This window comes from Hemicordylus capensis, chromosome 6, assembly GCF_027244095.1.
Source record: "Hemicordylus capensis ecotype Gifberg chromosome 6, rHemCap1.1.pri, whole genome shotgun sequence".
Lineage (NCBI taxonomy): Eukaryota > Metazoa > Chordata > Lepidosauria > Squamata > Cordylidae > Hemicordylus > Hemicordylus capensis.
In genome coordinates, this window is record NC_069662.1 from 8,886,169 (window position 1) to 8,913,119 (window position 26,951).

At 50.6% G+C, this 26,951-nt stretch overlaps 1 protein-coding gene across 2 annotated transcripts; it reads right to left on the bottom strand.

The window, feature by feature from the left end:
• Positions 1-655: 655 nt before the first annotated feature.
• TOX4 (TOX high mobility group box family member 4) lies at positions 656-26,916 on the bottom strand. Of its 2 annotated transcripts, XM_053263058.1 has the most exons (9): positions 26,784-26,916; positions 18,764-18,832; positions 18,395-18,637; positions 8,680-8,943; positions 6,546-6,824; positions 4,804-4,884; positions 3,156-3,863; positions 2,243-2,406; positions 656-1,035 (listed from the first exon to the last, which is right to left on the bottom strand). In XM_053263058.1, exons 1-9 carry the CDS (start codon positions 26,787-26,789, stop codon positions 972-974), a joined length of 1,878 nt encoding a protein of 625 aa, XP_053119033.1. In that variant the 5' UTR covers positions 26,790-26,916; the 3' UTR covers positions 656-971. The 2 variants fall into 2 exon arrangements, with proteins under 2 accessions (XP_053119033.1, XP_053119034.1); XM_053263059.1 differs by lacking the exons at positions 18,395-18,637; positions 18,764-18,832; positions 26,784-26,916 and adding an exon at positions 14,947-15,021.
• Positions 26,917-26,951: the final 35 nt, after the last annotated feature.

The window sequence follows — 26,951 nt, forward strand, 5'->3', positions numbered from 1 at the left end:
TACGGAGGGGGGTGGCTCTGCGGGGCCTTCCTGCATCTACCCCTTACCAAAAGTAAGGCCTTTTTTCCCCTCCTTGGGGACTGGCAAGGGGCAGCAGAGAGTGCAAACCCGTTGGAGGAGTGTGCCTTGAAGTGGAACTGCTTTACTTGAGGTGGTGGGGAAGGACTGCATTTCCATGAACCACCACCCCTTCGCTCCTATATTTTATGGGTGTAACCACACTCTTCCCTGTCCCACACACACTTGCGTGCTTGGGATTGGCAAATGAGGAGATCGGGGTGCTAGCCGCTTTGGATAACCAGCCAGGGGGAAAGCACAAATACCTGGGCAGGAAGGTGGGCCCAAGATACAATGTGGTCCACCATCAACAATCTACCCCACATGTGTTAATGGTGGGGTGGGCCTTAAGCCAACTCATGGCCTTCCTCTGCCAACCACTCTCCAAAAACAAAGGTTGCCCTCCATTCATTTCCCTACTTAAGAGAAAGGGAGGGATCAGGACCCCCTTCTCTCACCTCCTCAAGTAGCCCTTTGGGAGGTCCATGTCTTCCATCCAGGAATCCCATTCGCTGCTTCACAAGCGGACCCCTTTCTCCAAGGTTTAGCAGCTGCCCCCCCAGCTCCCCCCCCCGAAGAAGTACATGGGAGGCCTCAGTCAATATCCCCCTTGCAGCTTTAATCAGCTCCATTAAGAGAAACATATCAAGGGATAATGTTTAAAAGAAAATAAGGAGGCAGAGGTGGGGAGGGAGGCCCGCAGCACCTAAACCATGGCCTCCCACCCAGCAGGGATGATGTCCATTTTTCATCGATGGGCTCCAGCTGAAGAAGAATCCGGGCCTGCCCCCCACCTCCACCTCCCCCCACAGTTGCATGGCGACTTCGGTTTTGTCCATAGAAATAAGTGTGCGTAAGGGCGGGGGGTGGATGGAGAACTGTCGTTTTCTCCCCCGCCACCAAAGGGCTGGGGGTTATTTCACAAAGACAACGCTGTTGTTGGAATTGCGGGAGGCCAGCCAAGCGAAGAACTCGTCCCTGGAAAAAGAGAAGCGTGTCAGGGCAAGGAGCGGGGAAGAGCCCAGAGACGGATTCCGAGCAAATACCCATGAATCTACCATAGGGGACTTCACCAAGGGAACAGAGGCTGGCTCTCATGATCAGGAGGAGGAGAGGCTCCAGTTGAGGTCTGGGAGCTGTGGACAGGGGCCTCGGAAGTGATGGCCAGCTACAAGCAATCCCCGTTGGAGGATGCAGGAAGCCGACATCGGCAATCTGGGATTCGATGTAGGGTGGGTGCGTTTCACCATGCGCACCATCTGAAGGGGATTACTTATAGCAGAGCATCACTTCCTGGTTCTCCACCTGACACTACCCAGACCCACAGAATTGATTCTTGGGAGTGGGCGCCGCCTCTATCTCTCAGATGAAGCCACCCCCTCCTTATACCTAATCGTGAGACCCACCATCTGGCCCCAGGTGTGTAGAGAGATGTCTTTAGTGGTGCCATCACAAGTTCTGAAGTGCAGGCACTCTGTGACAACCCCCCACTACCACTACCACCCGCTCACTGAGACAGATGCACTAATTTGGGGTGGGTGGGTGTGCGTGCGTGCATGTGCTCTGTTACAAGGAGGATGGTTTCCTGACCCTTTGGTGCTTGAACCTCTTGTGGTTATCCACCCAGAAAAGCAGTCGGGGTTGTCAACCACAAAGGGTGGAGGATATTCCTCGTAACAGAGGACAGGGAGAATGGTAAGAAAATCTGTTGCAGTCTGGTATTCAATTAGGTAACAAACTGCTGGAATAGCAAGAGCAGGATACGACTTTCATTTAGAGAGCAGAGGGCTTTGTGTCCCTGCTGAGACCCTGGAGGAAAAACATACTGGGACAGTGGCTACTAGTCAGAGGGCTATAGGCCACCTCCAGCCTCAGAGGCAAGATCTCGCTCAATAGCAGTTGCAGGGGAGCAGCAGCAGGAGAGGGGGCCTGCCCTCAGCTCTTGCCTGTGGGCTTCCAGCGGCATCTGGTGGGCCATTGTGTGAAGCAGGATGCTGGACTAGATGGGCTTCCTTGGGCCTGACCCAGCAGGGTTGTTCCTTCTGTTCTGATGACTTGAATCCCTGCAACACTCCGCCACTGGATGCCTTACAGCTTCCTCCAATTGTCCACACCTGCTCCCCCCCACCCGCCAGAACGGGGCCCCAGTGCTTTCATGCGTGGTCCACAGCCCTTGCTCACCCACCTGCAGTGTTTCACCACGCACTCGTTGCTGCAGAACTCGTTGTCCCACTCACTGCTGGCCACGGTGGGGTTGTCGCAGCCCGCCCGGATGCAGCGAGGCTGCGGGGACACGGCCACGGGCGACTCAGGCACCAGCTCCACGTGCATCGGTGTGGGGGACTCCACCTGGCGGGAAGGCAACGGAAAGGATTTCTCAGCAGCCAAGGCAGCCACCTGCAGCAAGGTCCAAATGGGCTCAAGGGGTCCAGGCGGGAAAGCCTGTGTACAGTGGGAGTGTGCAATGGCTTTTCGGGATGTCCCTTTACGGCTGATTTTTCTGCAGGCGCACGGTACGGGATGGAGCGTCGGCTTTGCAGGCAGAAGGGCCCCGGGTAGCAATGCCAGGCACTCTGGCCCGAGACCTTGGAGAGCCGCTGCCAGTCCGGGCAGACCTAGACGAAGCTAAATGGGCCAAGGGGCTGACTTTGGGGAACTGAGCTCCCCAATCTTATTTTTTATTTCAAATATTTAGATCCTGCCCCTCCGTGGCAATACAACTTGGGGCAGCTAAAAAAAATAGATCCGTAAAACAGAGAAGACGGCTGAGGCCTTCCACCAGGTCACTTGATCGGAATTGAGACCCTGGGAAGAGGAACGGCTTCCCTTCGGAGATCACACGCTCCCTTCTGTCCACCTTTCCCTAATGTGCCAAGTGCATGTCCAGGAATGGGGGACAGAAGGGAATGGGTGGCTCTTGGGGGTTCTCTGTTTTCAGGGACTCTCTTCTGAGTGGCCTGGACTTGGTTGCAGTGAATCAGTGGTGAAGGGAAGGCACTCGACACATGCTCAGAAACACTCTTGACTAACTCTGGAACCTGTTTGTACTTTTACACACACACACACACACTTTTTGCTCCTGCCTCCTACTTGCTTACCTCGGGCACCACGTCCGCCGTGATCATCTCGACGGGCTCCGGAGAAGCCTGGAGCTCAGTGCTGGGTCTCTCGGGGCTGCTCTCCTCTGTCCGCAAGGCAATGGGCTGGATCTGCAGGGCCGGCGGGGGCAGGATCTTGATCTGCAGCGGGGGCGGGGGCTGCTGGAGGTTGAGGCGCACCTTTTGCTGCAGGGGGGGCTGCTGCATGGCCTGGAGGGGAGGGGGCTGCTGCAGAATGGTGACCGGCTGGGCCGGGGGCTGCTGCGGCATCTGCTGCAGAGGCGGGGGCTGGAGCCGCGGCAGGTGCATGGAGGAGGCCGCCGCGGCCGCCGCCGCCAGGACGGAGCGGGTGACGATCTGGGTGGTCCCTGTCCCGGCCTGCAGCTGCCCCAGCTGGATGCCCCGCGAGGTCACCATCGTGGCGGGGATGACGGTCACCACGCCCCCTTGGGAGGTGACGGCCAGGGAGGAGGGCAGCATCTGCTTGGGGATGATGATCTTGGTGATGCTGGTCTGGCCCGCCGACTGGGGGCCCGTCCCCGAGGTCACCACCACGGTGGGCTGGGCCGGGACGACGGCCGGAGGGGGGCTCTCGAGGGCCGGCGGGGTGGGCGGCATCGGGGCCGGCGAGGGTTCGGCTTCCACCACAGGCGCCGGCTGCTGGGGCGGCGAGGAGATGGGGTCCAGTTCCACCGTTTCCACGACCGACTGCAGAGAGAATGCAGGGAGGGGAGGCGTTCAAGAGCAGGCATACACCAGTTCCCGGGGGGCGGGGCGGTTCACAAGGCAAGAAAATTCTCAGGTCATCCTCAGAGAAACCGAGTGATGCCTGCTGGGAATGGCAACCTGAACGCTTTGGGCCGTACAAAGAGGAGGAGAGGATGCGACGGAACAGGGAAGGGAAAAGAGCATGTGACGACAGAGCAGCCTGGGAGATCTGGATCGAGGATGCCCTGATGTTTGGATGGCGATCCTCTTCTCTTCGCCACCTGGCAGCGAAGGGCTCTCAAAAGCTGTCTCCCCTGCACGATTCAGAAGCAAGGGCAGCGGGGGAGGAAGAACCTCTTGGAGGGGAGCCGTAACTCCGGGGCCGAGCAGAAGGCCCCAGGTGCACTCCCTGGCAGCATCTCTAGGCAGGGCCGGGAAAGACCCTGCTCGAAACCCTGGAGAACGGCTGCCAGTCGGGGCAGACAACACAGAGCTCGATGGTCCAGTGTGTAGTGGCTAGAGTGCTGGACTAGGACCAGGGAGACCCGAGTTCAAATCCCCATTCAGCCATGAAACTAGCTGGGTGACTCTGGGCCAGTCACTTCTCTCTCAGCCTAACCTACTTCGCAGGGTGGTTGTGAAAGAGAAACCTAAGTATGTGGTACACCGCTCTGGGCTCCGTGGAGGAAGAGCGGGAGATAAATGTAAAAATAAATAAATAAATAAATAAATAAATAAATAAATAAATAAATAAAATAAGGAAGCTCCCTCCCTGCAGGCCCTGAGAAAACGGTCGCGGATTCTGCAGCCTTTGCACTTCTGAGCAGGCCGGCCGTCCCTGCCGCCTCTCTCCAACCGGAGGGGTGTGTACGCATGCGCAGGACAGCCATCAATGGGAAGGGAGCAAGGTGGCAGAAGCCGGCCGCCTCGGCCCTCTTACCTGACACTCCTGGTTGGCTCGATAGGCTGCCAGCGCTTTCAGGTATTCCTTCTTGGCTGCCTCCGTTTTCCTCTTGTACACCTGGAAGGGGGAAGGAAGAAGACCGCTGTTGCCAAGACTCCCTGACTCCCGCCTGCTGGGCCCCACTTTGCCACCCGCAATGCTACTCCCTTCAGGGCTTCTGCGTGGCTTTCCGCCCCTCGCCATCGCCGGTAGAAGCCGAACTATAAGCAAAGCATGGAAACATGCTTCATGTGTATTATTTAAAGCAAGCACTTGGCTTAATTAATTACTTAGTCCAAAACATTTTTGATCAAGTAAGAAGGTGCTCCTGGTTAACCAGTCAGCTGACTGTTAAAAGGAAAAATGATTTCCAGTGCAAGGAACTAACAGAACTGCAGAGAGCAACTCCATCTTAGAAGAGGAATGCCCCCCACCCATGTGAGAGATGGGAGAACGCCCCTCCTAGAAGATGCCTGCTGCAACAGACGCAGGCCTCTTCCAAAAGCAAAAGAATTTTCTCTTTAGAATGCATGCTTTCTCACATACAAAATTAAGCTATTAATTGATTGATTAGCATCCCTCTGATCACCTAACTATCAGTAAGGACTGCAGATTCTGGGTTACCTCAGAGCGCTTTTTTAAAAAAAAATAGTAATTTATTTTTTTTCAAAGCACAGTAGCTGTCGTTCTGGTGAGAAGTCATAAAAAAGGCTCCAGAACAGAAATAACCACATACATCGTAAAATAAGGCCGGCCCATGGTCAATATTCCCTGAAACGGGGATGTCGTCCAGATGTTCACTACAACTCCCATTATGCTCAGCGGCAGTGGACTTTGGCTTGGGACTCTGGGAGAAATTGTAATCAACAACATTCTGGGCATGCCCAATACAGAGAATACTGACCTTGTGGTATAGTGGCAGAACCCCTCTTTGCTTGCAAGAGGTCCTGGATTCAACCCCCTGCAACTCCAGTTAAAACAGGGGTTCTGAACGTGGGGTCCGTGGGGCAGGGTCCACGTGATCTGTGGGAAATCTTGGCTGCACTGCACTCAAATTGCCTCCTGCTGAGTCAGAATCAAGTTCTCGAAAGTAACGATCCGGAGTTCTCCCCCCACCAACCCCACTAATATTTACTGGAGCCTTATGAAACTATATTTGATAAACGAGATGAGGGTCCATAGACATTAATCAAGGATCTGGGGGTTCTGTGGGTGGAAAAAGGATAAGAATCCCTGGTACAACAGAACGATCCAAATAATGGCTGAGGCGTAGGTGCCAAAAAAAAAAAGTTAAGGACCCCCAAGCTAAAAAGAACTCAGATAGCAGGTGATGGGAAAGACCTTTTTGTGTCTCTTTAGAGAGCTGGAACATAGGAATATAGGAAACTGCCATATACTGAGTTAGACCATCCATAGGTCCATCTAGCTCAGTCTTGTCTACACAGACTGGCAGCGGCTTCTCCAAGGCTGCAGGCAGGAATCTCTCTCAGCCCTATCTTGGAGATGCTGCCAGGGAGGGAACTTGGAACCTTCTGCAGTCAGAGTAGACAGTCAGGGCCCAAGGGTCTGACTCCACACTAGGACAGATTAGTGTATTCACAACCTCCCAGTCCTTTCCCTCCTCGTATCCTCGCAGCCACGCCAGCCTCCGAATCCTCCTCCCCACACCCGACTCCTCCCCCTTCCCCCCCTCCCCACGACCCACTTCCCCTCTCACAGCCAGGCTCCTGGGCACATACTTGCTTCTGCTCCTCCCCTAAGCTGTCCCACATGGACGCCACAATTTTGGAGACCTCGCCAAAAGTGGCGCTGCGGTTCTGCCCCTTGATGGCCGCCTGCGTGTCGCGGAAGAACAGGGCGTAGGCCGAGACCGGCTTCTGGGGCTCATTGGGGTCCTTCTTCTTCTTCTGCTTCTTGGCCGGCTTCTGCTTCTTCTCCGTATCCAGCAGCACCGCGGGCACCGTGACCAGCGTCGGCGCTGCCGGTGCGGCCACCGTGGGTTTCGCGACGTTAACTTGCTGCAGGGGAGATGGACAGTGTCAGAAGAGGCTCCGTGGATGCAGCGGTGTCGCACGTGGGGAAAGGGAACCGATTCGGCTTGCTTGCATCCCCCACCCCAGTCTCCCCCCCCCGCCACACACACCCCTAGGTCCTGCAGGCAATGCCGATAATGGGTATGCACGACAAAGGCAGGAGGACAAAAGGCAACTCTGGGGGGCTGTCGGGTTTAGAAGCGCGGCTGGCAGGAAATCGCTGAACCACAGCACAGCAGGGGAAGTGGGCAATTTAAGCATGAAGCTGCAGTCATTGGGGAGAAAAACAGAATCGGGATGGAGGGGCAGAGAGCATGCTTTCCTTTTAGAAGCCCCGATGCCAAAGAGCAGAGAACCGCCAGGCGGAGGTGGATGGACGCAACGCCCCAGGGCACCGTCAGTCATCTTAAGACATTTGTGCCCCATTTTTCCTCTTTTAAAAATGACCCATAGCTGCTAACAAAACAGAGTTCTCAAAGCAGGTCAATTTTTTTTTAAAGGTCCTAAATCAATCTCAATAATACATCAATTACTTATTAAGACCACTAAATCAGGATATGAGCAGCTGTCTCCACACAGTGATCTTTTTTACAAAACAAAAACAAAAGAAACACGCAACAATATTTAGGATTTATCTACCCTAACTATATCTCTAGGATATAGTGATCTTGCCCTTTGTCCAAGATCGGCTTTGCCGAGACAGGAACTGGCTCAAGGTTACCCAGCAAGATTGGAACACAAACACGAACGAACACACACACTTATCTTAGATGTACCCATCGCTAATACCATGTGTGGCAGCTCTCGTGAGAGTTCGGGAGCGGGGGAGTGGGGAGGAAAGCAACAGCGGAGAAGATAAGGTGAATGGGGCAGGGAGAGAAAGCCAGCCAGCAGGAGGTGTGGAGGACAGAAAGCGGCGGCCAGGCCAGAGGGAAAGAGGGAGCAGGGCCAAAAACGAAGGAGAACTAGAGGCACAGATGCTCTGCATCTGGGCCAGCTAATTAAAAATAATGTTCTATGACATGAAGGGCTGACAGAATGTGGCTTGCCAAAGAGATTGTAGCAGAGGTGAGATTTGAACCCAGGACCTCTTGGTTTACAGTTCAGCCACTGCATCCCACCAGTTCCCCCAGAGAGGTGGAGGATCCTGCTGACCTCTTGACAAGGGAGGGCATGTGACCCCAGGGAGACAACCTGCAGGAGAGTACTGCCATTAAGCCAGTGGAAGAAGCATACAGGTGTGATTGGGAAAAGATAGAAGAGCATGGACCCTCAACAGGATGAAGCAAATTAAACTTTAAAGAGATGTAAGAGAAGAAAACTTCTGCAGACACAAAGGGGCCACGGCAGGGGCTTTGCATGCATATCGGGGGGGGTCCCTCAAACTTGGGTCCTCAGATGTTTTGGACTACAACTCCCATCACCCACCAATACAAAGTTTGAAGGCCATTATGTCGGGGGCTGATGGGAGTTGCAGCCTTGCACCATCAGAGGACCCAAGTTTGAGAATCCCCAACGCAGATGCTCCAGCTTCAACTCCTGACACCGACACTTCATTGTTTATTTAAGAACATTCATAGACCACTTTTCACTGGGGGGTGGGGAAGTGGCCAAAGTGGTCTGCACAGCAACGTAAGTAGAATAATGGTCCTTGTCTCCCAAGCCAGCAAAGCAAGAGTTGTGCCAAGTACTCTGGAGAGATGCTGCCAGTTAGAGAAGACGCTATGAGCCACGTCAACATACTGGCCCAAAGTCAGGCTCTGTAGACTCTCGTGCTCGGGATGTCAAGGGGTTCCGGCGAGGCGGCCCAAGCGGAAGGGCCTCGAGGCTCGGGACTCACCCGCCGGATCTCTTCCGTCTCTTCCTCGTGCATGGAACTGGTGGGCGAGGAGGTGGGCGAGAGGCGCTCCTCGGGCGACTGGGCTGCGGGGGGCAGGATGGCGCCGCCCCCCAGGCTGAGGCCCAGCTGAGAGCTGAGCTCCGACTGGTCAATGGTGGTCAGCTGGCTGTGCCCCATGAGGCCGGCGCCGATGTCCGCCATAGGCACGTCGATGGTGACGGGCGGGTTGGCGCTGTACTGAGTCCCCATGGGGTGGTCCAAGTCCTAGAGCAGGGGAGGAGAAGAGATGGCTCGGGTCACACAAACAGCTGTGTTTAGTTCCAAAGGCAAATTCATTTCAACGGCAAATTCTGCTTCCCTTCCGCGATGATTAAGAGGCCATCTTTGTGCCTCCCTCCAACAATTCATACTCCCTTTTTCTCTCCTCGCAGGCCTCCCTCTTTCTGCCACCTCTTCTCCTCGGAAATCCTTCCTAAAGTTAGTGCAAGGCCAGCCTACGGAGGTTTTTCGTAGTTCTTTCCCTTTGATTCTCTTCCTCCTCTCTCCGATCCCCCCACCCCTACCATCTTCCTGTTCCATAATCCACAAAAGGTCACACTCCTGCCTCCGAAACTCCGTCACATTCCCTTTCTAAACACTTTGCTTTCCTTTCCAATTGGCAAGTGATTCTCCACCCCTCCCCAGGGTTTCTTCTTTCTTTGTTTTACCCTTACTCTCTCTTCCTTCCAGAGCAAACCAACTGACTACAACTCCCATCATCCCCAGCTGCAATGGCCTTTAGCTGGGCAGGAAAGAAGGTGTAGTCCACATCTGAATCCCAGAGAACACGGCCTGCCAGATCACTGCATTCCTCCTTTACCTGTTTTAATTCCTCTTCTAATCTGGTAATTTTATTCCCTCTCTCTAATAACTGAGCCTCCTTTTGGTTTTCTATAATACTCCATTGTTGTTCTACATAAGGCAGAAACTTTTCCAGTTTTACAGTTTCCCCCGCTGCCTTCTGCAAGCATTATTCCCATCTCACAACATGCATTCCAAAGCACCCAGGCAGTGGATACATCTTCCTTACAGCCTCTTGGTTGAAATTCTTTGCAATATTCCACACTTAGGAGGAGAAGAGCTGGTCTTGTGGTAGCAAGCATGAATGGTCCCCTTTGCTAAGCTGGGTCTGCCTTGGTTTGCATTTGAATGGGAGACGACATGTATGAGCACTGGAAGATCTTCCCCTTAGGGGATGGAACTGCTCTGGGAAGAACACCTGCATGCTTGCATGCAGAAGGTTCAAAGTTCTCTCACTGACATCTCCCGATAGGGCTGAGAGAGACTCCGGCCTGCAACCCTGGAGAAGCCACTGCCGGTCTGTGTAGACAATACTGAGCTCGATGGACCAATGGTCTGACTCAGTATATGGCAGCTTCCTATGTTCCTAGGAGAGAAAGGCCTTCTGGCTAGGCATATGGAGGCCACAGGACAGGTTCTGCTTAAAGCCATTTCCTCCAGCGCACGTATGTGCATGCACATGCGCACACGTGCGTGCGTGCGTGCGCGCGCGCACACACACACACACACACACACACACACACAGAGCACTAGCTCTCTCTATTTCTGCCTTCTCTCTGCTTTTGGGCTGCAACATCAAGATTGCAGAAAAGGATTGTCCCCCTGGTCTTTCCCTCTTCTCCAGACACCTGTTAGGGCTGTGCATCTGTTGGTTCGGCAGGCCTGTAGGAGCCCCTACACTTTCTGTCAGGCAGGAATCACCCGAATGAAAAACCTCCGATGGAGCGCCTCGCTGTCGTGCCAGAAACCGGACATTCCTGTTGGACCAGCTCAAATGGCCAGCAAGCAGCCTCTCGGCTGAGAGGCTGCCCTGGCCATTTAGCTTTTCATTTCTCGTACCTGGCTGCAGGATTGGGTTCCAGGGTCTGCACCTCTGAAACCGGGGAGAGGGAGGGCAAAAGGCAACCCCCATGGGAACCTCACAGGGCCCGAGGGCCCTCCATGGGCGGTGGTTTTTTTTTTTTTTTTTTGCCTATGCCCCCCTTTGCCCGAAGAGAACCCGCCTGCTTGCATGCAGAAGGCTCCAAGTTCCCTCCCTGGCATCTCCAGATAGGGCTGAGAGAGACTCCTGTCTGTAACCGCTGACGCTGCTGCCAGTCTGTGCAGACCAGGGATTCTCAACGTTGGGTCCCCAGATGTTATTGGACTTCAACTCCCATAAATCCCCAGGCTCAGTGGCCTTTGGCTGGGGATTATGGGAGTTGCAGTCCAACAACATCTGGGGACCCAAGACTGAGAATCCCTGGTGTAGTCAATACCGAGCTAGGTGGACCAATGATCTGACTCCGTATACGGCAGCTTCCTAAGTCCCTATGTACATGCATCACTCTACATAATCAAGGCATTTTCTCCTTGAAAATATCTCAAAGCCCATGGAGAGCTTCCTTAATTTCAGAGGCAACCCTCCAGCACAGTTGCCTTCTCTCTAGACACGGGGAAAGAGTGATGTAAAGGCAGGCACGCCCAGCAGCTCATGTTCCCTCTGGCTTGCAGGAGAGGAGGAAGCAGAAGGAAGACTTCTTTCTGTCTCTCTTGCTGCTTCCGATTTTCTCCAAACCTCAACACAAGTGAGATAAGAGGCGGCCTTTCGCCCAGCCCCTCTGCATGTGCTGGAGGGTTGGTTCATGGAAAATGCAAGCCCTTCTCTTACTTGGGCTGAGGTCTGAAGAAGAAAGGGTGAGAGAGACTCCAGCAGTTCCCTGCCGCAGACCTCGCCACCCGCCAGCCCTAACATTTCTCAGATGAAGAGAAGGACGTGCTGGTGGTAGTGTCGAAATTGCTGTTCTCATAGTAACTATCACTGCCTGAGCCCACAAACACCCAATATTATGCTGAAGGGGCAGGAATACACCCAAAGTTATCAAAAAGTTGAAGGGCCTTCCTTACAAGGCTAGACCATCGGGGGCTTCTTAGATTTCTTTTGGCCAAGTGATCAAAGACACTTTCCCTTGAATCTTTGAGGCCCAACTCAAGATGCCGAGGATGGAGTGCCCCCTGGTGTCCATGTAGGTGCATCGATCGAAGGTAAGTTGGAAGTGAGCACAACTTTTTTTAGTTGTTTGAATTGTGTGTGTTTGAATTGTGTGTGTTTTTAATGTATTTTAAAATTTGTTGTACACCGCCCAAGCCTTTGGATGGGGCGGTTTAATAAATAAATAATAATAAATAAATAGGTGATACTGCACAACATCATTACTGATCACGTGGCATGTCTGTTAAGCCTTAGGTTCCAACTTCCCGGCTTTGTGGAGCTTAAGCCAAAACGAGATAGCCTTAACTCTGGTCTTAAATCGGCAGGGTTTTATGGGGTGTTGTTTTTTTTTTTACACTAATTTCTGCAGTTTGTGAGAAGGCAATTTATCATTACAGCGTTGGCAATCCAATACCGTCCCCAATGTCATATTTAGGATTGATTCTAACAAAGATTGAAAATAAAAATGCTAATATTATAATGCCCTTGTACAAATCTATGGTGCAGCACATTTGGAGTACTGCTTACAGCTTTGGTCACCACATCTTAAGAAAGATATTATAGAACTGGAAAAGGTGCAGAAGAGGGCAACCAAAATGATCAGGGGCCTGGGGCACCTTCCTTATGAGGCTACAGCACTGGGGCTCTTTAGCTTAGAAAAGAGGCAACTAAGGGGAGACATGGTGTATAAAATTATGCATGGAGTGGAGAGGGTGGACAGAGAGAAATTATTCTCCTTCTCTCACAACACTAGAATCAGGGGTCACCCCATGAAACTGAAAGTTGGGAAATTTAGGATCGACAAGAGGAAGTACTTTTTCACACAGCGCATAATTAATCTGTGGCATTCTTTGCCATGGGATGTGGTGATGGCCACCAGCTTGGATGGCTTTAGAAGGGGCTTAGACAGATTCACAGTGGACAGGCCTATCAATGGCTACTAGTCTGGTGGCTATGGGCCATCTCCAACCTCAGAGGCACGATGCCTCTAACTACCAGTTGCAGGGGAGCAACAGCAAGAGAGAGGGCATGCACATCCACAGGCAAGAGGGCATACCTCTTGCCTGTGGGCTCCTCAGAGACATCTGGTGGGCCACTGTGTGAAACAGGATGCTGGACTAGATGGGCCTTCTTGGGCCTGATCCAGCAAGGCTGTTCTTATGAACATTGTATAATATAATGTAGTGAACTGCATCATCTATCTATCAAACAGTTGTAGGATATTCTGCATTACAATAGTGTTGTAGAACCAGCCTGGTGTAGGAGTGCTGGACTAGGAACAGGAAAACCCAAGTTAAAATCCCAATCAGCCATGAAACTCACGGGGTGATTCTGGGCCAGTCACTCTTGTCTCAATTTGCCTCACAGTTGTGAGGATAAACAAAACCATGTACACTGCTCTGGGCTCCTAATGTACAACTAAATAAGAATAACTTAATTCTAAATACGAAAAGGCGCCCTTTTAAAGCGGTTATCCCCTTCCACCCAGTGTTGGGGAAAGCACAGCACTGTGAGAGCAGGTGAGAAATGGCTCTCATATTGAATTTATTTATTTTGTTGTCAAAGTGGCCCCCACTTGAAAAACAGTGAAAATGACTGACCTGTGGAGTGTTTCCACTGTAAAAACAGAGACAGGAGAGAGAAATTAGCGAGTTGGGAACTGTGGGATATGTTAAGCTTTGTAAATAGCTATTAAGTAGGCTAAAACTTTCAATCAAAGTGTTTTTCCAGTGTTTTCTTCAATAAAATGGTGTAATTAAATTGGCCCATTCCACTGAAATCAATAAGACCTCCTTATTGCAGGAGTCAAATTCAGTTTTCTTGTCATTTTGACAGTAAGGGATGGTCAAAAGAGAAGTGTGAGGTAATTATGAAGAAGGGTGAGGGGGGTCACTATCTGCCTAACAGATACCGCCTGGAGGTGGTAATGGGCTGAATGGGGGATAACAACCTGAAGTAGAATCCAAATAAGACAGAGGTACTGATTGTGGGGGGGTCAAGACCCCAAAGATGGTTTAGTTCTGCCTGTTAGATAGGAACATAGGAAACTGCCATATACTGAGTCAGACCATTGGTCCATCTAGCTCAGTGTTGTCTACTCAGCCTAGCAGCGGCTTCTCCAGGGTTGCAGGCAGAGTCTCTCTCAGCCCTCTCTTGGAGATGCTGCCAGGGAGGGAACTTGGCACCTTTCTGCTCATGTGCTCACATGTCGTCTCCCATTCAAATACAACCAGAGTGGGCCCTGCTTAGCTAAAGGGACAATTCATGCTTGCTACCACAAGTCCAACTCTCCTCTCCTCGATAGGGTTACACTCCCCCCCACAAATGAGGTGCATAACTTGGGAGTGGTCCTAGATCCCAAACTCTCTCTGGTTTCTGGCCAGGAATGCTTTTTATCAGATTCAGCTGATATGTCAGCTACATGCATTTCTGGAGGTATATGACCTTAAAATAGTAATACATATGCCAGTGAACTCCAGGTTTGACTACTGTAATGCATTCTATGTGGGGATGCCTTTGTAAATAGTCCGGAAACCACAACTGGTACAGAATGCAGCAGCCAGGTTGGTCTCTGGAACAACCTGAAGGAACCACATAACATAACATCAATTCTGAAGATAGGAACATCCCCTGCTGCCGATATGTTTCCTAGTGAAATACAAAGTGCTTGTCATTACCTATAAAACCCTGAATGGCTTAGGTCCAGGGTACTTAAGAGACTGCCTCCTTTGTCATGAACCCTGCCACCTATTAAGAAGATCTGAGCAAGTCTGGTTACGGTTGCCACTGGCTCGTCTGGTGGTGACTCGGGGCCAGGCCTTCTCTGTGGCTGCCCCGGGGCTTTGGAATGCACTCCCTGTCAAAACAAGAGCTTCTCCATCTCTGATTGCTTTTTAAAAGCCCCTTAAGACACACCTGTTTCCTCAGGCTTTTAACTGAAATTAATTTTAATCTGTTTGTTTTTAACCTGTGAATTATTTGCCTTGTTTCACTCAATGAACTGTTTTTATTTTGTGAAAGTATTTTGTTTTATATTGTAATTTGGATTGTGTACACTGCCTAGAGATGTATACATCTGGCGGTATAGAAATATGCTAAATAAATAAAAAACAAACCAAAAACAGCAGAGGGTGGTGGACTGGGAAGAAAAGGATGCTGCACTCCTGGGCAGGCGTACTCAGAAATAAGCCCCTCCACGGCTGCCCCCCCACACACACACTGCTGAAACTACCCACCTGGCTTTCTCCAACTGTCCTTTCCATGTCTCTCCTCCCCCTCTTCTCACATTCCATCTCTAACAGAATAGGCACTGCACCTGCACTGGAATCCACTGGTCAGCTCCCCCTGCCTATGTCAGAGTGCTGGCAAACGTGTCAGCATTCCGGCTTCACTGTCAAACCGGCCGCGCTCTGTGTAACTTCGCCAGCACCTGCTAGCCATAGGATTTAATAGGGCAGGGAAACCTTAACTTTGGAACCGCTGCCCTGAACTTCCTCCAACCAACAAAGGAGTGCCTTCCTAGACAAGCCCGTACAGATTACATCAGCCATTTTCATCAACATGTGAAAGAAATATTGGAAGTGGCTGGATAACATTTGGGCAAAAACGAGCCAATGTGTCAATTTTCAGCACCTTTTAACTGGCTGTAGCTGCAGCAATTTTTTTCAGAGCTCCTGGAAATTAGGCACAATTGTAGACCTCATCAAGTCAATCATGCATAGCAAGTCTCAAGTTATTAACTCAACAGTTGTCATATTTATAAGCAATAGAATTTTTAAGGCTTATAATGGCAGAACCTTTCTTTTGCTACTGGTCTTAACTAAAGTGACACTCCAATGATCCTTTTATTCTCTCTCTCTCTCTCTCTCTCTCTCTCTCTCTCTCTCTCTCTCTCTCTGGGGTACCTGAGCTGAAAGTTTGCAAGCGGGGTGGGGGGGAACACATGTTTTAAAAGGTTGGGCACTCCTGTTCTATACCATCTCAAAACAACCCACCTCAAAGAGGAGGGAATGCATTTCCTGAGATGGTGCATGCCATCTGCAGCTGTTATAAGGAGCTGGATTTCTTTTAAAGTAGATGCTGATTATTTGGGGGCACTATTTTAGTTAATCAGCACATTCTGAATCTCTTAACCTCCCTGATAAACTAAAGGGGGTAGCCCTACTAGCTACCGTCACAAAGACACAGCTGTGTAATGCAGCAATTGGCTTTGGGTCGATCACCGCACCGAGAAGGACAAGGTTCTCTCCCCTCCCTTGGCTTACTTAACAATCCCAGAGTGGCACAAAAATTGCTGGCATCATGCAGGCGGAACAGCTTGGAGGCTCCTAGCATTTTCTCTACCTTCTTGAAGCCACTTTCATCTGAAGGACACCTGAAGCCAAATTGGTTAGCAGCAGCAGCTAAAAATTGAGCCTTTCCTCCCAGTTTGCTTTGGGTTAGGAACAGGTCTGTTCAGCTTTGGCCCTCCTGCAGATGTTGTCATACAATTCCCATAATTCCTGAGAATGTGGACAAGCTGCTTGGAGCAATGAGGTTTACCACTTGTTCTACTGACCACTGTCCAACATGGCTTGTTCTGTCTAGTAGGGAGGCCATTGTAGGCAGCCTGGTGGAAATCATAAATGCTTCTCTGAGGGAGGGCAGGATGCCTCCTTGTCTTAAGGAGGCAATTATTAGACCTCTTCTAAAGAAGCCTGCATTAGATCCCTCGGAGCTGAACAATCATAGGCCTGTAACCTCCCGTGGCTGGGCAAGGTAATTTTATTCATTCAACTTCTATATCGCCCTTCCAAAAATGGCTCAGGGCGATTTACACCGAGAATGGGGTGCCTGTCCCCAAAGGGCTCGCAATCTAAAAGAAACATAAGAAAGACACCAGCAACAGTCACTGGAGGTCCTGTGCTGGGGGTGGATCGGGCCAGTTACTCTCCCCCTGCTCAATAAAGAGAATCACCACATTAAAAGGTGCCTCTTTGCCAAGTTAACAGGGGCTAACTTGAGAGGGTGGTGGCCCCTCAGCTCCAGACTGTCTTGGAGAAAACTGATTATCTAGACCCATTTCAAACTAGCTTCCGGGCAGGCTATGGGGTAGAGACTGCCTTGGTCAGCCTGATGGATGATCTCCACTTGGGAATTGACAGAGGAAGTGAGACTCTGTTGGTCCTTTTGGATCTCTTGGTGGCTTTTGATATTAGCGACCACAGTATCCTTCTGGAACGTCAGAGCATTAGGGGTGGGAGGCACTGTCTTACAGTGGTTCCGCTCCTACCTCTCGGACAGATTCCAGATGGTGTCGATTGGAGACTGTTGCTCTTCGAAAACTGAGCTTATATATGGTGTCCCTCAGGGCTCCATAATGTCTCCAGTGCTCTTCAACATCTACATGAAACTGATGGGAGAGATCGTCAGGGGATTGGGTGCAGGGTGTTATCAGTATGCTGATAGCACCCAAATCTACTTCTCCACGTCAACTTGTTCAAGAGTTGGCATAACCTCCCTAAATGCCTGCCTGGAAGCAGTAATGGGCTGGATGAGGGAGAATAAACTGAGATTGAATCCAGATAAGAAGGAGATACTTATTGTGCAGGGTCAAAACTCCAGAGACTATTCTGATCTGCCTGTTCTAGATGGGGTCACACATCCCCAAAAGGAACAGGTTCACAGTCTGGGAGTACTTCTGGATCCACACCTCTCCCTGGTATCTCAGGTTGAGGCGGGGGCCAGAGGGGCTATCAGCTTTGGCTGATACACCAGCTGCATCCATTTGTTGAGATGAATGACCTCAAAACAGTGGTACATCTGCTGGTAACCTCCAGACTTGACTTCTGCAATGCGGTCTATATGGGGCTGCTTTTGTACGTATTCCGGAAACTCCTATTGGTACAGAATGCGGCAGCCAGTTTGGTCTCTGGGTCATCTCGGAGTCCACATCACTCCTTTGCTGATAGGCTGCCAATAGGTTTCCAGCCAAAATCCAAAGTGCTACTCATAACCTATAAAGCCTTAAATGGCTTAGACCATGGGTATTTAAGAGAACTTCTTCTTCATTATGAGCCCCACCGCCCATTGAGATCACCTAGAGAGGTCCGTCTCCAGTTGCCGCCAGCTCGGCTGGTGGCCACACAGAGACAGGCCTTCTCGATTGCTGCCCCGAGACTGTGGAATGTGCTCCCTTCTGAAATACGATCCTCCCCATCTCTGACAACTTTGACAAAGCACTTGAAAACCCACCCCTTCACCCAAGCTTTCTCAGCTTTTTAAATTTGTTTAGGTTTTAATCTGGTTTATTTTTAAATTGTTAAATTGTTGTAAGTTGTTGTGTATGTTTTAACTTGTTTTATGTTATTGTTTACCACCTAAAGACGAAAGTTTGGGGTGGTGTACAAATTTGATTGGTAGACAGGTACACAGGTAGACCCCTGACTATTGATTGCTACGGTTGGGGATTATGTGAGTTGTAGTCCAAAACCCGCTGGAGGGCCCAGGTTGAGTAGTCCTAGGCCAGAAGAATCCTTTGAAGAACACAAGTGAGTGGCAGGCCAAGGTAGGGTGACCCAGAGACCAGATCTGGCTCAAAAGCCACCATGTTGCCTATCAGTGGCACAATCCGATTATTGCACACACAGTCAATTCCCAAGGCATTCTCGACTTACATTGCCTGCAGGAGAATACCATACTCACCATGGTCAGCCCGCCGCTCAACAGCCCGCCCCCTTGCTCCATGAGGCCATGGCTAATGCCCACGGGTATGTCAAGCGCCTGCACCCCGTACTGGGCAGAGAAGCTGGCGTCTGGGGTGGTCACAGCGTCGCCTAGGTCCTCAAAGTGGCCAACCACGTCAGAAACGGCCAGGGAGGGGTCGGCGTCCAGCGCGATGGGGGGGATCTCGAACTCTTCATCCCCCAGACTTGGCGTGTGGAAGGTCTGAACAAGGCAGAGAAAAAAGCTTGAAGGACATGGGAAGGCAAACATTTCTCTCACTGGGTACACACAGTGCTCCAGGTTTTTACCCCACAGTCCCAGCAGACACCCAGCATAGCCCCATCTCACCTCGGCCCCCGACAAGAAGGGGTGGGATGTTCCAGTGATAGCCAGGTAATTCTCATTTCCTCCAGGGAACTTAGGAGAGAAAGGAAGAGGTTAGCCCTCTGTCACGCTTTATGGTACAACCAAAGAAGAAGTGCCTGACGATTTGTCAAGCTGCTCAACAATATCCACACAGATCCTTAGAACAGTCTGCTTACACATCATAGGAACACAGGAAGCTGCCATATACCGAGTCAGACCCTTGGTCCATCTCGCTCAGGATTGTCTACACAGACTGGAAGCGGCTTCTCTAGGGTTGCAGGCAGGAGTCTCTCTCAGCCCTATCTGGAGATGCTGCCAAGGAGGAAACTTGGAGCCTTCTACATGCGAGCAGGCAGGTGGTCTTCCACTGAGCTACAGCCCCTTCCCCTAAGGGGAATATCTGCCAGTGCCCACAAGTAGTCACCCATTCAAATCCAAACCAGGGTGGACCCTGCTTACCAAAGGGGACTATTCATACTTGCTACCACAAGACCCTCTCTTCAAAAGCATGTTAAACTACTCAGCTCCCACGATCACCTCAACAGTCCAATAGTTCCTTGTTCCACATTCGTGATCCAATCTTACTTATCTGCATTTTTATCCCACCCTTCCTGCAAGGAGCTTGGGACACTGTACACAGGTCCCATCCCCTCCTGCCATGTCATCCTCGCAGCCACCCCGGGAGGTAGGTTAGGCTGAGAATGTGTGACTGGTCCACGTCAGTGAGATTTGTAGCCATGAAGGGACTTCACCACAGGTCTCTTTGGTCAGGACCCCGGCTAACAGGGCAAAGAGGCACCTTTTAACATGGTGATTCTCTTTATTCAGCAGGGGGGAAGTAACTGGGCTAGATGGACCAACGTCTGACTCGGTACAAAGCAGCCTCGTAGGTTCCTGTGCTCTATCAACCCTATACACAGTAGCCAGCTTCTGTGGCACAAAACTGAGCTCCTGTCCCCAGACCTTTATGCAATGTGACCTGAGCTCAAGACCAGTGAGTGCGGGAGAAGTACAGGCTTTGGGAATGCGATAACAACTTTGAAATTCCACTTATATAGAGCAGGGATTCTCAACGTTGGGTCCCCAGACATTGTTGGACTTCAGCTCCCATAATCCCCAGCCCTCGGGGCCTTTGGTTGGGCTTTATGCGAGTTGAAGTCCAAGAACATCTAGAGGCCCAACGTTGAGAATCCCTGATATAGACCATTTTCTTTGTACGTTCTCTGTGAAATCAAGTTCTCCTTGTACGGATAGGATGGTTCTGGATACCTCTGCTTCATTTCGCAAGTGAATCAAGCACAGACCCCAGACGGTCCATGTGTAACCAGGGGTCCCTCTAATTCCCCCCCCCCCCATGCGGAATTAGTTTTATTCTGGACGGCAATATCAAGGCAATGTGCACACACATGCATTCAGAGAGGGGCATTCTTGATTAAACCAGAGCGGGATCTAAAATGAACTGAGCGGACATCCAAAAACTTGTGAGCACATGCACATGCGCACGCCTTAGAGGGAACAGTGTCCGTAACGTGGCAAGCCTAGAAGATCTGCTGCCACATTTTCAGCAGCTGTTTGATCAGCAGGAAGCTGCACACCGAGTTGTTCAGGGTGCAGAGATCAGCATTTTCACCTACTTGCATCTGCAAATCAAGCAGCTGTTAAAAAGCCCAGTAGCAGGGGTTGCTAATGCAAGAGACCCAACACTTAATCTCATCATTCACCCTATCAATTCACTATTCTGACCCACCAGGCATTCTGTGCTTCTTCCATTCACTTCAGCTGGGCCCAGTAAATGGTCTGAGAGTATCTAATGCAGCATCATTGCTAAAATGCAAGTACAGCTAGCAGGTGGATACAGGTGCTATCCTTCTTCTGCCAGCAGCCATTGTCAGAGTAGAATATATATATATTTTAATTACTTCAGTCCCTGATTTGTTCACTCAAGGAGCAAGTCAGAGGCTGAATTACTTCAAGGGTGGAAAGTCCTCTTAAAGGCAGTTTGTCCTTCATAATCCAAAGGTAGGTTCACACATTATAGGTTTCATGGGAAGAAGTTTAGGAAAGAAGCATAAGAAACATGCAGATTGCACCAAGATTGTCAGGTGTGACAGCTACGCAAGCTTAATTCATAGGAACATAGGAACCTGCCATACACTGAATCATTTGTCTTCACAGACTGGCAGCGGCTCCTCCAAGGTTGCAGGCAGGAATCTCTCTCAGCCCTATCTTGGAGAAGCCACCAGGGAGGGAGCTTGGAACCTTCTGCTCTTCCCAGAGCGGCTTCATCCCCTGAGGGGAATATCTTGCAGTGCTCACACATCATTCAGACCCTGCTTAGCTAAGGGGACAAGTCATGCTTGCTACCACAAGACCAGCTCTCCTCTCCTATTCACATCTATATCCATCTGTATCAACTGACTATACAAATATTTTCTCTTGGGGGCAGGATTGCTTCTGCAACTTGAGGGACACACATCAAGAACAGTAAGCCAAAGACACAAGCAAGTGCACTAAACTACAATTCTGCCATTAGGGAGCCTGTCAGGTAACTTTCTGGGACAGGCTAGCCTGCAGATTAGGCCACGACTACTCAAACATACACTTCCATGTGCAAGTGGCAGACTGATTGGAAATTCAGATACAACGATAGCATGGCAGCGAAAGGCACATGACAACACCTCGCAAAAGTTACGAAACGACCTCTTTTGTGTAACCTTTATGATTTGAAATTTCCAAACACAACCCTGCGTGTGTGTGTGCGCGCGCGCGCACACACGCAAGCTTGTAAGGGTGAAATACACTGTCGGGGGTGATCATAGCTCAGTGGTAGAACACATGCTTTATATCCAGAAGATCCCAAGTTCAATCTCCAGAACCACAAGTTAAAAAGAATAACTTTGCAGGCCTGGAAGAAACCTCTCTCTTCCTGATACCTCAAAGAGCAGCCCCTGGCCAGAGTAGATAAATCTAATGTCAAAAAAATAAACCAGGGTCAAGAAGAGATGCACCCGAGCCCTAAGGAACAGTGTTCTCTAATTTTTCCCCATCTGTGTGTAGGATGAGTTCTGTTCTGGGTGGCAGTATCAAGGCAGTGTGTGCGCACATGCATTCAGAGTGGGGCCTTCCTGATTCAACCTCAGCAGGATCTAAAATGAACTGAGAGGTCATCAAAAACCATGTGGGCGCACACGCACACCTTGGAGGGAACACTGCTAGGGAGTGGAGTGAAATTCCATCATTAATTCCCCCCCTCCGAGCATTACTGGTCACCGATGTGGGTTTGTTTGTTTTTTAATGTACAATTACCGTGTATCAGTTGTGTCTTGTTGTCAGTTACCTTAAATGACAGTTGCCAGGCAGAAGGATGGGGTATAAATGTTGGACAGTAAATTGGCCGGAACTGGGCTAGACAGACCAATGATCCAGCAGTAAAGGCAGCTTAACAAGTTCATGGGGCCCATACCAGAAGAAGTGAGATCCAGAAAGGGATCCCAGTGTCTTCAACCAATGGTCCAGACAACTCCATCAAATGGAACAGGCATCAGTGCAGAGCGCCAGACTGCTATTCCTTTGTGTGTGCACGCACATGTGAGCACCACAACTTGTTCCTGAGCACTCCTGGCGTTCCCTAGCCATACTGTTAACAGGGATGGAAGGAAGCATGTTGTGGATGCCTAGCAGCCACAGGAGAGGAGAGCCGGTCTTGTGGTAGCAAGCATGACTTGTTCCCCTAGCTAAGCAGGGTCCACCCTGGTTGTATATGAATGGGAGACTAGAAGTGTGAGCACTGGAAGATATTCCCCTGAGGGGGTGGAGCCGCTCTGGAAGAGCAGAAGGTTCCAAGTTCCATCCCTGGCTTCTCCAAGATAGGGCTGAGAGAGATTCCTGCCTGCAACTTTGGAGAAGCCACTGCCAGTTTGTGTAGACAATACTGAGCTAGATGGACCAATGGGCTGACTCAGTATATGGCAGCTTCCTATGTTCCATCATCCCGTTCTTGTGTCAAGAATAAAAGAGGGCATGGACTCAGGACTGAAAGGAGCAATAGGACACTGGCATTCCTGTATGGTGACTCCAAACAGCTATGCAAGGGGTAGGCCAGCTGCTGTTGAACTACAACTCCCACCATCCCCAGCCACAATAAATGGGAGGAGAGCTGGTCTTGTGGTAGCAAGCATGAATTGGCTCCTTTGCTAAGCAGGGTCTGCCATGGTTTTTGAATGGGAGACTACATGTGTGAGCACTGTAAGGATGCAGAAGGTTCCAAGTTCCTTCCCTAGCAGCATCTCCAAGATAGGGCTGAGAGAGACTCCTGCCTGCAACCTCGGAGAAGCCACTGCCAGTCTGTGAAGACTATACTGAGCCAGATGGACAAATGGTCTGGCTTGGTAAAAAACAGCTTCCTATGTTCCTATGAGTTGTAGTTCAACAACAGCTGGAGAGCCAAGGATGCCTCCTCCGAGCTACACACACACAGTCAAGGAGGTGTCAGAATTCGCTGGAGGCTTCCTGCCCCTCCAGCACCTGAGCTACATGGCGTTATCCACAGCAAGCACTCCTATTCGTTGTTAAGAATGTTGCAGCAAATAGGATGAAGAGGCTACCTTAAAAAAGGCACTGTAGTCAAGTGTTTTGGCAGACAGGCACCTATTTAATCAGATTGCAATTTGAGCCTGAGCCAACCTGCAAGAAGCACACATGCCCTTTGAGCCACACCCAGACAAGTGCTCCAGGGAGCTACTTTACCCTGGTCCATCCACGCAGCAGGTGGCAGGATGGCCACTTCCAACAGAAGCTGCAGGCGATGGTCTCATTTGGAACACTACTTTTTAAAAAAAGAACACCACTCCCCAGAAGTAGAAAGCTAGGACAGGGCTGGGCCATCCCCTCTCCCCCAATGTTTTCATGCGGGGGAACATTACAAAAAAGCACCCTCCCAAGTAAACACAATCTGAAGTAGTACAGTCTGTTGTACAGCTTCCGAATTCTACCACCTCAATAGGCTCTGTGTGTTGCACAGGCCTCAAAACAAAGTTGTGCTGCCCTGCCGATGAACAGCGCCATACCACCTCCCACAGCTTTGAAGAGGGGGAAAGATGGAAACTTAACCCACTTTGGGTGACAGGAGGCACAGACCAGGAAGTGGCCTTATACCGAGTGAGATCATTGGTCCATCTAGATCAGTATCGTCTACTCTGACCGGCAGCAGCCAGGGTTTCAGGCAGGGGTCTCTCCCAGCCTTATCTGGAGATGCTGCCAGGAACTGAACCTGGGACCTTCTGCATGCAAATGTTCTTCCCCTAAGGGGAATATCTTCCAGGGCTCATATGTAGTCACCCACCCAAATGCAAACCAAGATGGACCTTGCTACGCAAAGGGAGCAATTCATGCTCACTACCACAAGACCAGCTCTCCTCCCACAAGAGGACCAGAAGAGCACCATGAGCAAAAGGGTGCACCGCTGCAGCTGACACACAAATAGATGTAAACCCAAAGGGTTGGAAAGGATGATGGTTCTTCAAGACTCATACCGAAAAGCAGGATGATGACCATGCCAGCCCCCCCCCCCCAGTCAGCCAAGAGCCACAACACAACCAAAGCATGACATGTGGCTGAACAAGGCATATGACACTTCAAAAGCCTCAGGGGAATCGCATCCAGATGACTCGAATCGATCGAGCAAGCCGAGCCAAGCAATGCAGACAGACACACACAATAAATTACTGCATAATCTATCATGGGGTGAGGTAGACTGACTCCTCATTTCAAACCGAGTGATCTGGTATGAACCAATAGCAATCAATGACTTTCTCAAGCAGGAAGATTTAATGGACACAAGTATACTCTGCCCAACGTTTTAGCTCTATTTGGGGCACTTTTTTGTTCCTCAAAGGAAAATTGGGGTGGGGGGAGCAAGGAGGAAAAATCCAGTAACCTGTTTCCCATAGTTGTCAGCCAAAAGCCTCTGGGAAGCCAGAAGCAGGACATGTAGCCAAAAAGCCCAGCAGCTAGTATCCAGAGGCCCCTGAAGCTGGAGGTAGCATTTCACCAGCACAATTAGCAGCCATTGATAAGACTTCAGCCCTATGAGTTTCTCTAATGCCTTTTTAAAACCATCTAAGCAAGTGGGCTGTCACCACATCAGGTGGCTGTGGATGCCACATAACTATGGACCACATGAAGAAGTGCTTCCTTTTGGCTGTCCCAAATTTTAAGACAAAGCTTAGGTACAGAGAAGGACTTTTAGCAAAAGAATGTGCACATCCCTTTCAACTCACAAGCGGCATGCTCTGAATCATTTCCAAAGATCTCTCCATGAGCAACTCAGTTCATTGGCATTACAGAGGGGTGGAGTGCCTAGGATGGAAAATAACCCTTAGCTCGTTCTTTAATGTCAGGGTCTTCACCCTGACATTTCAGAGGGGGTTAATGAGCCTTCTTTCATGCCAAGTGCGAACACCAGCCTGAAGGGTCTCTGTGCACCCAGTGAACTCAACTGTTTTGCTACTTCCGGGTAAAACTCTTCTTCTCATGGCAATGTACTCCACACAAGCCATGCCATATCTACCCACCCCACACTGAAAGTATACCATTTTCATCAAACAGCTCCTCCTAACATCTCACCCCACTAGATGTTTTGTTACCCCCATTCCATCACATTCTCCAATCTTGGATGGCTCTTCTCCAACCATCCTCCATCTTCTTCCTCCTCCTCCGCCACTCATGTCTTCCTCCTGTTCCACACACTATTTCTTACCATATTAGGAACACAGGAAGTGGCCATATACTGAGTCAGACCCTTGGTCATCTAGCTCAGTATTATCTACACAGACTGGCAGCAGCTTCTCCAAGGTTGCAGGCAGGAGTCTCTCCCAGCCCTATCTTGGAGATGCTGCCAGGGAGAGAACCTGGAACTTTCTGCTCTTCCCAGAACAGCTCCATCCCCTAAGGGGAATCTCTTCCAGTGCTCACACAGGTAGTCTCCCATTCATATGCAACCAGGGCAGACCCTGCTTAGCTAAGGAGACATGTCATGCTTGCTACCACAAGACCAGCTCTCCTCCTCTACCCAGCGTGAAATTCTACCCAGTGTACTACTCTCTTCCTTTCTCTCCTTACACTTTCTCCTTTCTTAACTGCACCTATTATTTTGCTTTAGAGAGAAGTTTGCAAAAGGACAATCTAGCAATGGCTACTAGTCACAACAATTATTTACTACATCCAGGTTCCAAGGCATGTGAATCATGGGAAGCAAGAGAAGAAGAGGGCTGTTTGCCTTTGTTTGTGGGCTTCCCAGGGGCCTCTGACTGACCCTTGGAGAAACAATATGCTGGACTAGATGGAGCTTTCTTCTGACCCAGGGCCTTTCTGGATCTCTTCTTATTTATCGGAATACAGGACAACTCTGAATTAAAGACAAGCCCCCTTTAAAAGAAAAAGATTAAGTACAAGTTATGCCTATATTTTCCTAGAATGAGAAGGACTCTGAGTTTAAGATGACACCCTGATTTCTATCATCAATTAACTTGGGGAAAAACTAGTCTTGGGTTAGGGTAATTACAGTAGTACTGCCCAGAGGATACTCGAATACAAACAATGATTAGCAAAGGGAGAATGGGGAGAGGCACAAGAAATCACAGGGGCTACTAGCCCCCCCCCCCCACCGGCTGCCAATCCCACGGGGGCTATGAATCTACATTCACCACTTGTCTAGCACGGGGGGAGGGAGAGCAGACGGGAACACTGGACGAGCGGGGCAGACCCGAGCTGGGAGCTCCCACCTGCTGACTGCTGCCCCATAGATCCCCCAAAGCGTGGCAGGCAGGGATCTTTCGAGGGATAGGGCAAAACCCAAGCCTTCCGGGGGGAGCCCCCAGGCTCTGCCATCCTCCCCCATTGTGCCTGCCCTCGCTCCAGCTCACCCGCGAGGGGCTAGGACTCAACCCCCCCATGCGCACTACCAGCCCCTCGACCTCACCAAGCCCCCTTTTTGCTCTCTCACCTCCATGGCCACCGCCGGGGAGCCTCGCCGCGGAGAGAGGGAGACCCCACCGCACACTCTCCCCCTCCCCCTCCTTTCTTCCTCCTGCTCCTCCTCGTCCGGAACCGGAAATTTCTTCCACCCACCCAACCGAGGCCGGCAAAGCGCGTCACTTCCGCCCGGCGGCTC

Bases quoted from the DNA above. Each gene is read 5' to 3' on its own strand.
- TOX4 (XM_053263058.1), bottom strand. The intron at 18,638-18,763 runs GTGAGATGGGGC...TGCCTTGTTCAG, and splicing joins CCTTCTTGTCGGGGGCCGAG to ACCTTCCACACGCCAAGTCT. The intron at 3,864-4,803 runs GTAAGAGGGCCG...TTCTCTCTGCAG, and splicing joins GAGCCAACCAGGAGTGTCAG to TCGGTCGTGGAAACGGTGGA.